At 45.6% G+C, this 13218-nt stretch overlaps 2 protein-coding genes across 12 annotated transcripts in view; both read right to left on the bottom strand.

Moving 5' to 3' along the window:
- Nucleotides 1-13218, bottom strand: part of Agbl4 (AGBL carboxypeptidase 4) — a 1315938-nt gene that overhangs the window by 206121 nt on the left and 1096599 nt on the right.
- Nucleotides 1-13218, bottom strand: part of Bend5 (BEN domain containing 5) — a 45991-nt gene that overhangs the window by 9196 nt on the left and 23577 nt on the right. For 7 of the 8 annotated variants that reach the window (NM_001108672.1, XM_087549866.1, XM_087549864.1 and 4 more), the window contains 1 exon segment: nucleotides 3478-3626. In NM_001108672.1, coding sequence (NP_001102142.1) covers nucleotides 3478-3626 — 149 coding nt within the window. 8 annotated transcript variants of the gene reach the window in all.

The raw sequence follows: 13218 nt of genomic DNA, 5'->3' as shown, positions 1-13218 counted from the left end.
AAGCTGAGTTCCTGTAACGAGCTCAACTTCCTTAATGCTCATAATAGCCCTAAAAGTTAGAAGCAGGTAGAAACTGCTATTATCACTTTACACATGTGGGCACAAATTTGGGGGACAAAATTATTTTCTCCAAGACATACAATCAGCCAATTTAAAAATCAAAACTCAGCCCCAAATCTGTGTAGCCTAGTTCATGCTGTCCTGGCCTGCCCTGATGTAGCCGGAGTGGTGGGGGCTGGGGTGGGGCGCTGATGTGGTTGGAAAGTGCACACCTAGCACAGCAATCCTTGGTTATTATAGGTTTCCTTTCGAGTGTTCTGCACCTGCAGGCCACATCCTGTGCTCGTTCCCAGTACAGAATTCCACAGGCAGATGGAACCTGTGTAAAGGCCGTCTGAGTGGCGTTCTTGCCTGTGGTTGCTCCGTCCCGCCCAGCTCACCCTGTAATCAGTGACATCCGCTTTCCTCCTTTGACTAGACGACCTCGGCAGCTCAGCAGTCTCCAATTCTGTTTTCACGCCAAGACAACCTTTTGGAATCTGAATGGCTTCCTATTTCTTATCACGTTAGATCTGACCTCCTAGGCCAGGCTCCATTCAATCACTAAAACACGAAGTCCATTCCTCTATAAAGGCTCTGAACACACCTGCCTCCTTCTTCCAGTATGGAACTGGAGGAGGATGGGCTCTGAGCTGTCACCCTTGGGTGTGGATCCTGTCTCTTCTGTCGGCATCGCATGGGCCAGTCAGTAGACTTCTTTGAGCTTCACTTTTCTCAACCACACAGGTCATCCTCCCTCTCACAGAGGGGTAATCAGGCTCTAGATGAGATGAACTGAATGTGAGGAGAACATACAGCTAAAGGCTGCTACATCCTCACCCCTCCTTTTCGTGTCAGCATCCCTGCCCTTACATTCCTCGAGGGATGTCCTTAGCATGACAGACACATGTCATCTTAAGCTACACAGCTTGCCATACACTGGCCATGGTCCAGGAAACGTTGCTTAACTGTTACAGGATTGTTCCAACCCTTCTAAGGTACCAGCTTACCTACAGAGACTTACAGTTTACTTCCTGACTCAGTCCTACCTGTCATAGCACATTCCAGTGGGGAGAGGCCAAGGCTCCCCCCCTTCTGCCTCCTGCAGAGTAATCAAAGCCAGTTTAAACTCAAAGCAACATCAAACATGAGCATATTTAATATATCCTCATGGCTTTGGTTTCACCTCTGATGAGCAGCTCTTAAGAGAACAAACTATTTTCTGACACCCACCTGAGTTCAATGCTAGTGCCACAGAATAGACAGAAACCGTCCTTTGGCCTCAGGAAGATCCATCACAGGTCCATGGTGAGCCACTGAGACCAGGCTTGCTGAGCTCAGCACATTCATGGGTACAGAGTGTAATGTGGAGTTCCCAGGGGCACAGTAAGACAGACTGAGCCCTAGCCTAGGACCTAGGAGATCTGGCTTTTAGTTCCCACATGCCTCTAACCTGTCACACAGAGTAGATGATTTCATGCTCTGGGTACATTTTCAAGATTTGTTACTTGGTGTATAGGTATAAGTTAGACTGTTTAATGGTCTTTGCAGTTGTGTGATTCAATGAGGTTTTTTTTGTTTTGTTTTTTAAATAAAAACCATCTTAGATAAGCAATGGACTTCATTAGAAAGTGATCTATGTGGAACAAGACCTACTTATGCAAACCATGGTAACATTTCATAGAAGCGTTAACTTTCCTTTTCAGAGAGGTTATAAAAATAGGACAACTGGTAGGATGGACTTCAAAAAGTACTTTGTGAAGTATTTTGTATGCTAAAACTCATTTCCAGTAGCAAATGAATTGACCAGATGCCAGTGTCCCATGCCTTTCAGAGACTGGGTCTTCTGCTTACACAGAAGGAAGGGTCAGGCTAGACAGCAGAGCCAGGAACAAAAAGAGCAACAATTAGGATTGGCAAGTGACAGTGATGCCTACTTCCCTGAAGAGTCCCCATGTATTCCCAGAGTCTGCTTCCTCTCCTCCCTGTCATAGTCCCTTGCCTGACTACAAATTAGTCTCAAAGAAAAGCTGGGTGAGGTTTAGAGCAGTGAGTCGGGAAAGCAAAAGAGGCTTTGCTTACCATGTGTGTCTAACATTAAATAAGGTTTCTGAGACCTATTTTCTTGGGAAAGAATGCTACTTTTGTAGCAGAACTCAGAAGCTGCCTGGCAGCCTTCAAAGCAAGAGAGAAACAGATTTCTCTTGGAAACTACTTAAGAAAAATTCTACAATCACCCTACAATGTGGTCCTGACTAAAAGGAATTCAAGAGACCCAAAACGCCTCTGCGGTTCTAGCTTCAATCTGGGAGGTTTACCAAACTTAGACACTTCTACTCCAAAACGGCCTGTGGAAAGCATCCATCCAGTCAGCTCCTTATAGATAAGGACTCAGAGAACCAGGAAGGCCAAGAATCGGCCTGACCTCACACAGGAAGTACAGAAGTAGAGCTGTGCTAGAGAATTCCACAGGCTTCCAACCTCCACTCCTCTGCAAAGCTTACGGGGAAAGCCTGATGCATGAGCAAAGACAAGGCCTATACCCTGCCTCATCAAGTCCTGGCCCTGCAGAGAAGGAGGCACTCAGTGAGCGATGCAGAGTACAGTAGCACATCCAAGACAGCCCTAGAGATAAACACGTTTCTTTTCCTCACCTAGACAATACTTTCTTAGGTTCAGGCCAGAGAATTGTGGGGATGTATCTAAACAAAGGAAGTCGGAGAATCTGTCCTTTTCATTAGGGAGACCACCCAAAGCATGGGGTACTCAGGTACCAAGGAGAGGCGAGTCTGAAATGTGTGTGGTGGTGGCAGAGAGTCTAACACTAAAGCTGGATGCTTCCTGGACACAGGGCTCTGACAGACTTCTCCTTACCACCAGGGCTTATGTGTTCATTCATGATCTGTTTTCAGGAGTCATTAGAGAAACTGTGAGGAGTGATGTGTATCCCTGGAGTTGTAGGCCAGTGAGTTGGAGACAAGGAGTATGGCTCATTTACCCCTCTGTCCCCAGGACAGAGCTGAGAGCTGGGAACGTCTACTTTGTAAATGGTGAATGGGCATACACTGAGTTGCTATCTCTAAATGAGTAATTCACTGAGTTAGCCTTGTGCACTCTAGGCATCTGATTTCATAGGAAGTGAGGGAGAATATCAAACTATCAAAGGAATTATTTTTTTAAAAAAGTCTTTCTTATAAATACGTTATTTTAAAATGCCAGGTTAGTTTCAGTTATTTTGACTCAACATTTTTTTAAAAAGGGGAACAAGGAGAAGTCCCAGGAAACCTATGTTACTATGCAGTAAATTCCACAGTCACCAGGGACTAGGCTGGGAGGATGGCTAGCCATGTGGGGTTTCACAAAGCCCCCACTGTGCCCTCCACCTTTTCCCTGACTAGCAAGCACCTGGAGGAATGGATATTGAGCTGAAAACACTACCTTGCCATTGTCTAGGATATACTTGTCCATGACAGGCGCAGGAGCGGGGTAATAGGACGACGTGTTTGCTTCCTCACTGAAAGTGCTCCGTAACTCCGGCTCGGGCTCGAGACATTCTGACTTTACTTTTTCCAAGTCAATGGCGGGACCTAGGCAGTTAAGAAAAGAGATCTGTCTAGAACTCCAAGGAAAATAAAAGGCAAATATTCTTAACTATGCATCTATCAGCATATAGTGGCACTAGAGAAAAAGCTAGCTTACTTTTGTTCTTTATGCTACACTTAAACCCAGACTCCAATGCACTGTGAGGCAAGAATTTTACTAGGCCTTAGTAATTAAGGATGATTAAGGGACACCTTCTAGGGTGTCAGTGTCTATGCAAAATGGCAGGAGACTCAGCTTCCTGCATAGGAACTAGGGTCAGTTCAGACTGCTGGAGAAAGGATAGCAGTTAACTAGAATATGCAAATTGTGGGCTTGCCAACAAACTCATCTCTGGACCCTGTGGAGAGAGGGTCATGTGGACTGAGGGAAATGAGGAAAGCTATTGAGGGCGGGGGCAGGGGCGGGGGGTGGCTAGGATCCCCCTTCCTGGGACCTGGGGTCTAAGCAAGGGCATTCCAACCAAGAAATTAAAATACAACACAGGGCAAGCTGCTGATTGCCAGATACAGCGATCACTCACTTTTTATTTTAATGCAATCAACACAAATTACGTGAGATTTAAATAGTGAAAGGAGGCTGGGGAAACGGTTGCTGTTTTGTTTCTAGGGTGCCTTTTTCTCTACTAGCTTTTAAAATGACAGATTTTCTTTTTCTTTTTTAATCATCTATTGTGTCTTGATTACCAAGGAACAGAGAAAATGAGTAAATAAGGCCAAATGACTCGATTAACTTGTCTTCGAGAGAACAACTTCAAAAGTCTATAGTTTCACATCCTGGCCTTGACTAAAATCAAAGGCGCTGTGTGCTGTGCGTTTAGCTTAAGCATGGATGAAATTGGGGTGAGACTTCTTATCCTGGCTGAATGGACAACTGGGATCCACGCTCTTTATCTACTGAATCCTTGCGACTCTGTGCTCAGCTGCCGTAACCTAGATTTTGGCTGATGGCGGGAATGCCATCAAATGTGAGTTTGTTGGTACAAGTCCTTATGACGGGGCTTTCCAGAATGAGAGTATCATCTCTGAGCTGCTGGTAGCTAGCAGTTGCTGACTGCAAGAGAGACCCTCTGTATTCTCCAAAGATTTAAGCATGAGCTTGGCACAAAGCTGACCACAGAATGGATGGTAGTCAGAAAGGCAGGTGAAATTACATACATTGTACATCATTATACAGACTGGGCCCCATGCCTGGCTCCGCTCTGTTATTGTTGTGTGACTTCGAGTGAGTGAGCTGCAGATGGAGAAGATGGTTGAGTGGAGCACAGACAGCAGCATCCTTATCTTTCTGACAGCATCTCCTATGTGTGCCCTATGCAAGGTCCAGGCCAAGCTCTTTATCTTTCTCCTTGTGCATAAAACCTGGTAGGTGTTCTCTAAACCTTTGCTGAAGAAGAAAGGATCATGACAAAGACTGCAGCCAGAGTCTCCAGAACAAGCAGATGCTGAAGTGTCCCGTCTGCAGGTGTGAATTCTCAACACGTGAATAAGTAAATCATCTGGTCTTTCCTCAGGTGGGGAAAATGTACTCTGCCTTCCCGTAAAGATGGGTTCAGGCACGTGCTTTCTCGTCCTACTCTGATGTTCAGTGACAGAAAAGAGAAATGGCTGAGAAGGTCATTTATCCACCGCTCATAGATCATCTTTACAAAATTTTTGAAACCTCATTTTCCTTCTAAGAGAAAAGACTGTTAAACAAAGGCTTATGGCCCTAATCTCAGCACTCATGCTTGGGAGGGTCAGGTATTCAAAGTTAGCCTCTGGATAGCAAGTTGTAGATCAGCCTGAACCACATAAGACCTTGTCTCAAACAAGAACTACAATGGCTCGATGGCCTCCAAAGTAACTTCCACATGACCATGACCTTGTTCCTCCTTGCTTACCATCCCCACCACAGTCCATGAAGGCCCAGAACAACCAGCCTCTCTCTATATCTAGAATTCAGATTGTTTCCTTGTCTGTCCTGTTGTCCTAGGTCTCTGTCTTTCTGTCTGTCTCTCTGGTTCCCAGCCAGGTAGCTTCCTTCTGATGCCTTGTTTCTAGGTAGTAGTCTCTGTATTATAACCTGCAAGCTGTGTGGCACCCAGCCACCCCTACCTGTTTTCAATATTACACTGATGCTCTTCAGGGGCAGTCTCACTCATGCTGTACCCGGACAGCCTGGGGTACCTGGCACATGGCAAGCTCTTAATAAATTCTCTATGACATCAAAGGGCTCAGATGGCTGGAAGGGGATAAGTCTCTGATAAGTGTGGGCAAAGATTCTGAAGTCCCTGATGCTAAGTAGGGTGTTCAGGGAAGAAGTGTGGGTAGAAAGGAATGTCTGTAACCCCTTGTACAGTCCAAGAAGTAGAAATCAGGACTAGATTAACTTTAGAAGCAGCTAGTTAGAATGGAAAGTTCGGGTGGTGGTGGTGGTGGTATGATTATAAATAAATGACTCGGTATCCACATTGGCAGACACTAGAACAGGAGTGTCCTCTCTCTGGCTTCATGTCCTGATAGTCCATTCTCCTGAGACTGATTTCTAGTTAAGTGGCATCCATACCCTCCACACAGACACCGTCTCTTTGACTGCAGCAGCTGTGCTTCTATTGTCTCTTTTGTGCAACTGTCCAAACTCCAAGGCCTAACTTAGATGACGCTTCTTCCATAAGACCCTGATCCTCCAAAGAGAGGTAGTTCTCTCCTCCTGGCTGCTTGGGAATAAACACTGGGTTTGAATGTACTATAGGAGGGCTGGGACCCTCCTCTGTGCCCTTTGACACCATCCCTATTCCATAAATGTATGTGGTACCTCACCTAGGCTGTGAAGCTGAGCAGAGGGGGGGAATGGACTGTCTCTCTATGTCAGAGACCATTGGGCACCAGGTCAAATTCTTATTGTAAGACTTAATTTACTTTTTACCTAGCCTACCCCATATGAAGGAAGACATGAGAAAAACCTGACAGATTGAAAACTGAACAAACAAAACATACGTATACACACACACACACACACACACACACACACAGAGAGAGAGAGAGAGAGAGAGAGAGAGAGAGAGAGAGAGATACACAGACAGAGATACAAGACACAGAGACACACAGAGAGACATATCTATATATAGATATATAGAGAAATATATATGGAGACATATATATATATATATATATATGTATATTTATATACACACACACACACAGAGGGGGGCACAGAGTTGGTACTCAGTAAATTAGCCCCCACTGTCTAATCCTACCCATCTACTTGTATGCTTATTTTTGACTCTGCTAAACCATGACTTAGTGAGTGTGAGTGTAGGGGAACCATTGATCTGATTTTTGCCCTTCATACTTAGCACAAGACCCTGTACAGAAGGAGGTCTTGAAACCATTTCCTCCCCCCCACCCCATTTCGTATGCCCAGACTCATCTCTCCAGAGACTATCAGAGCTGTCAAACATGGAGGTTACTGGCTCTCAAGGAAAAGCATTTCTTACCAGCCCGAGACAGAATCATTCACACTGGTGGCGGGCGGCCTCCTCCCTCTGGCACACTGTGATACAGAAAGTACAAACCAGGGCTGCAGTCTGAGCAAGGGAGGCGCTGAAAAGGGGTTTTAGCAGAGGAGGGTGTACTCCAAGATAAAAGATCTCGGAAAGTCACTTAATCTCTGAACTCAGCTTTCCTATTTACAAAAGGAATGACCAAGGGACACCAGGACTCTTGAATAGCAGAGGACCAACGGCAGGCATGGGACAGAGAGGCTCAGAACATGGCAGATGAATAGGGAAACGAATCAGTCGCTAAGGGACATGTTCAGTATTGCAGAATCAAGAAAGAAAAAGACAAAATCCAACAAAGCCCACCACCACCAAAAAGCCTTATGTTGTTTCCTTGGAGAGCAGAGGGAGGGAGGGAGGGAGGGAGGGCCTCTAGTGCTTTTAATTTAAGATGCTGGGGTGGGGGGGATCACTTCATTGCAAATTTTAGTCGGCTCTACTCCCGATGTTGGCAATTTACATCTCATTACAACAAATGCTTCAGATTGCTGTTTTGCTTTTTAAAATTTCTGAGGCATTGTTCTGCCTCAAACACATGTGACCAAATTAGCCACGATAATAAGCACTTGCGCTGGGAGACAACACTGTGCGTTCTGGAGCAGATATTTTAGGTAACAAAGGAACTTTCTTCATTTTTGTGGGAAGAGTAGGAAGAAAAGAGAAAGGCCTTTTGATCCACTGGCATTCAGGTAGTGACATACACTTGAGGTTTATTTTGGGGAAACTACACCTTCCATGGAGAAAAAAAAAAAAAAACAAACCAACCCTTTCAGCCAAGTAAAGAAAGCCCTTTCAAGGGCACAAAAGGCAGCACCTCCTTCTTCAGTCACTCATGAACCCAGTCACTATACAACTGACACACAACCCCATCACCACAGAAGCTCCGTAGGAGACACTGGGATTCCAGAACAAACAGGAAATACTTCAGCTGTCTGGAAGTGTGTAATTCTGCACGTGAAACCCTGCAATGTCATACACAGATGTGGCGGGTGCACAGTGGAGTTAGAGGACAAGGCATAAATCCCGTGTCTTAGAACCACACCTCTCTCAGCCCTGGTGATTCCGCTTGTAAAATGAGGACTGGGCCATAGAGGAAAACAGTCTGCTTGTTGGTATATCAAAGAGGTGAAATTGTACTGCCTTACTTTTAACTCTGAAAAGTTGCTACTTAATGTGATTTCAAGGAGTTCTAGAGGTCACCCGTGTCTCCAAATGCTATACATGTTTGGACATCCTTCTTAAAAGGATGAAATCAGACTTATTTCTAGGTGTCTATCATGAGTTTGAAGCACAAGCCTAGTTTTCCAAAGTGCACAGTCAAAACTCCTGAAGGCAGACAGAACACACACTGTGGCACATGTAGCACTGTGGATTTAGAGAACAATGATCTGCTGTCTTGAAAAGAATCTGTACTCAGACAGTGACAAACAATCAGGGAAATAAGCAAGGGCCTTGGGAAGAGGGAGCTCCAGGCAGGGCAGACAGACTTGCCAGTGTGGCCATCCTTCTTACCCACCTTCTTAGCTTCTACAAGGGCTGAGACAATCTGGCCTCTTTCCTTCAGTGAATCTATCACATACCTAATAGATGCCATTGAGAAGCTATGTGGCCTTCAGAGACTCACAGTCAAGCAGCTGGAGACAGAGGTGACAGACTGTCACAACCACTGAGGAGCTGACTCTGGAACAGAAGCAAAAGCAGCCATGCTGCACCTGGAGAACACTAGGACTGCCTCAGAACAAGGGACATATGCTTGGAGGACGGGCAAGAGATGGTTGGGTGAGGCCCTTGGTAGAGTATCTTCATACAGTGAAGGGAAAGGGGACAAAACGCTGGCTCCCTGCCTGACCACAATGTGGCCAGTCTGACAATCTACACGTATTTGGGGAGGGAAAGATCCCAAGTGATTAAGTGATCCTAGAAGGCAGAACTGGGCTGAGTATGGTCTAGGAATGTCATCAGCACAAATGGCAGTTCTTTGGTCCTTGGCCCCTTCCGTCTACATTTCCTGAATGTGGTTTGTGAACAAGGGTTGCCACAGACTTTGCTTGGCTGAAGCAAAAGTAATTCTGGCATGAGGCCTGGCCTGGGTGAGATCCCAGCAGCGTACATGGAGGCCTCCCAGGTTGGCCAGGCTCTCGGAGAATCTGAACCAGAGAGCAGCGGGGCAGAAATGGGTGTGAGAAAAGGCACAAAGCCCTTCAAAATAAGAGGAAGTGGAAGCAGAACCAAGCCCATGGCGTTGGGGCATCAAAGTATTTTTCGGTTACATGGTGGAAAAGGACAGAGGTCTGATACCTATTGACTGTCATCTAAGTTAAGTATCTTACAACAAAAAAGTCTCCTTTTAGAAAATCTTTTTACCTCACCGTTATTATCTGTTTAACATCTCTGAGTAAAGCAGAAATGCTAAGAAACCGAAGCAGGGCAGCCACAGCCCTCTTCGCTGCTGTATCCTCATCACCCAGCACCTATAAAGTATTCATTAAGTGCTGAAGGAAAAACGTTATCCCTGACTGAAGCCCTGAAGAATGACCTTGTTAGGTCCTGGGAGGGCCAGTGAGGCAGTGATGCTCGAAGCCACACAGCACTGCCTGCTCAGGTTCAGGGAACTTGGGCTCTCCTGAGTCTTGCTCCTTCCACCTTTTACCTCTCCTCAGCTAACACCACTTTCCAGAGGTTTCACAGGCTCCCTGTGTCCTCTAATCCCCATTGTGCAGGACCCTCACCTCCTTCGTCCTTCCAATACTCTTTCAGGCCATCTCTGAGGAAGTCTACAGCTGTGAGAGAGTGTGGGGAGAGTCACCGAAACTCATTTCAACCTCTGGGAACTCTAAGCCCATATTTCACTCCACAGTAAGTGTATCTTTCCATCTGTTTCTCTTCCACCCACTCATGCCCAACTATTTTGCCTACATAGTATCATTATGGCAAGACATGCCAAGGTAGCTTGGGTTTGTCCTGCTAGAGCAGTGTTGAAGAAGTCATACAAGCACTAATGGCTACCAGATGGCCTCTGGTCCTAGAATCGAAAGAGTTGGAGGGGTGAGAGTTTGAGGCAGTGGTGTGGAGAGCAGAGGGTCTTATGTTGTGTAATGGTGAGCATGAGGCCAGGAGGCCCAGGGATGCAGAACTTACCATGTGACTGCACTTCCTTAACTAGTTTTCCTTTCCAGAGGTGTTAACAGGCTTTTCTTTCAGTTCTCTGTGTCAGTCTCTCTTACAACTCTAAAATGCTGTTCAGTTTCCTATTGCATAGGATATAACTAAATTGATTAATCTGAGACCTTCTAAACCCACCTACAGCACCCATACTCCAGCAGTATAAGGGCCCCTCTCTCCTCCCCTAATATCAAAGGCTCAAGAGCCAAGCAAACACCAGGTTTGCTGTTAATAGTATTTTTAAAACACAGAGTCTTGTCCATTTCATTTTTCATGCATAGCAAAGGGCCTAGAACAGAGGAGTATCCTATAAATGGTTCCTGCACAAACACTTTTCCATATAATCCTGGCTATTCAATGACAGGAGGGGGTAAGCAGAATGCAGAAGTGAGCTTCCTATGTCTAGGGACATGATAGTGGTTCTAGTGGTTCTCAACCTTCCTAATGCTGTGCTCCTTTAATATAGTTCCTCATATTGTGATGGTCCCTAACCATAAAATTATCTTGTTGCTACTTCATTACTGCAGTTTTGCTACTGTTATGAATCTTAATGTAGATATCTGATATACAGAATATCTGACACTCAATTCTAAAGGAGGTTGAGAGGTCTCAACCATTGCTATAGGTGGCCCAGTCATCTCTTGCAGGAAGGCTGCAAAAGGCTTTATACCCTGCAGGAAGGCTGGACTATGTGAACTCTGGGTCTCTGTGAGAACTACTCCCAAATCAGAGAGCTCCTTAGGACAGCAAGTGTGGGCAGCCTTTGGGCCTTAGGGACACCCTAGTGGTCAGAAGGATTCCACCCTCCCCTGAGAGCTGAGAAACCTGGGCCACAGCCTCCTGATGGAGAAATCCCTACATGTACTCAGATTCCATGTAGCACAGCCACATTCTTTCCTCTTGGTTCCAGTTTTTCTAATTGTTAATATGAGAATGAAAGGATACATTATCTCTTTCCTAAAAACACAATGTCCATGACAACTATGGGAAATTCATGGTTAGAATCTTGAAGCCATGTAACCTGGTAAAACAGACACTATGAAGAAATGAAGCGGGAAGCCTGTACAAGAGTGTGTCTTCAAGCTTCAGAATTCAGAGGCAGGTAGCAGACACTGCTCTAGAGGCCCAGGGCCTGGGTGACTGCCCAGGCAGCCTGACATTTGGAAAAATAAGATAGGCCTAAGTATGAAAGTTGGGTCTTCCTGGGCCTGTAGCCTCAGGCAAGTCACCTAATCTCTTGGAGCAGCCGGTTTCCCGAAGATGAGCCCACCTAAGGCTAGGGTGGTTTTATGTGTAAAAAATTTCTAGTGTCTGCCCCAAGGCACACCTAAAGGGGAAGTGAGCTTTAAGTTAAACCCTCTGCCATTTGCATTTCCTGATGGGCAGAGTCAGCAGCAAACAAGCCTGTCACAGGGTGACACTGAAGGCAGAGCCCAGAGATGCCAAAGGGGCAGGAGGAGCTTTCCCTCAGCCTCACATGCCTGACCCCCACCCCCACTCCACCCCTGGGAAAACAAATGGGTTCTGGGAGAAAGGATAAGGAGAGCCTAGACTTATTTCACCAACCTGAGATCACATTTGAAAATAATCTGCATTAATGGTGGGTAATTCTGATAAGCTAACAAAGGAAAAAACCTTAAAAGGCCTTCAGAGCGAAAGATGGCTACTCTCATTCAGATAAATGACCCCAGTCTCACTAGCAGATCTTTCCTTTGTGACATCCAGTTGGGCAGCACCAGGTACACAGTCTGTACCACTGCACCCTTGGGAGAACTGTGAGCCTCCAGTGCTTTCTTTACTCTTACATCATGGCTCTTACTCAGCCTCTTCAGCCTCCCTCAAAATCCAGTTGCTTTTAGTGTTCTTGTGCATTGGTGAGAGAGAGCTGAAGGCTTAAAGCAAGATAGGGGATTCAGGGAGGAAAACCTAAGCGATGAGGAGGCAGAGTTCTATCTGGTGATGTCTGAAGGAACTGATGGGACTTGTGATCTCTGAGACTGGGGATGGGATCTGAGACAGATGGGGACTGGAGGTAAGGTAAAATTCCACTCAGGAAAACCGAGACGGGGGCATTTCTAAAACTATAGATCACATAGTTGTGAACTGAATGGCTTAAAGATATACTCTAAAGCTTAGACTAGGAAGAGATCTATAAGAGACATAAAGCATTAACCAAAGATTAAAATGTTCCCTGCAATCTCTGTGTTCTGTTGTAGGAAGAACGGCTGGGAGGTGCTAGGCACTGTAAACACACTGTCTTATGCCATCCCTGAACGACCCTACAGGTCACTGTAGGAACTCTGGAACAACGACATGCTTGGGTATGGCAGACATCTTCACTGCACTGTTTATTTAATCATCTTAGCCATATTGGTTGGGGCGGTCAGTGACTCTGTTTTGTAGACAGAGAAAGTAAAACTGAGGAAGTAAGTTGTTCAAAGCAAATGAAGGACATTACACATGAACTAGAACTCAAAATCCTGAAGTTCTGACCCCAGAAACCATCAGACTTTAAATCACTAAGTGGGTTTTTTGCCTGAAGTAGTGGGCTTAAAGATTCCCATTTCACAGAGGAGAAAACAGACTCAGAAGGGTTAACTCCTTTGCTTCAAGTCACACAGGTAAAAAATTATGAGAAGTGAGATTCAAGCCTAAGTAATCTCTCTTGCCAAAGGCCAGGCTGCCTCCAGTACAGGGGAAGTCAGCAGGAAGCATCCGGCTGACATTAGCTGTCTTTTTCAAGGCACCATCAGAGACCTGGGCTTACAGAAGCCAGCTCAGATCACAAAGGATTTTAAAGATCAAAGCTGGTATTTTAACAGACCTTGGACAGAACACAAGCCATAAACTCAGAGGGTTACAGCAGTGTTAGCAAT

The sequence above is a fragment of the Rattus norvegicus genome, chromosome 5 (assembly GCF_021556685.1).
Source record: "Rattus norvegicus strain SHRSP/BbbUtx chromosome 5, alternate assembly SHRSP_T2T, whole genome shotgun sequence".
In the NCBI taxonomy this organism is placed as follows: Eukaryota; Metazoa; Chordata; class Mammalia; order Rodentia; family Muridae; genus Rattus; species Rattus norvegicus.
Note: the sequence above shows the minus strand (reverse complement) of the source record. Positions and strands in the feature narration are given on the sequence as shown.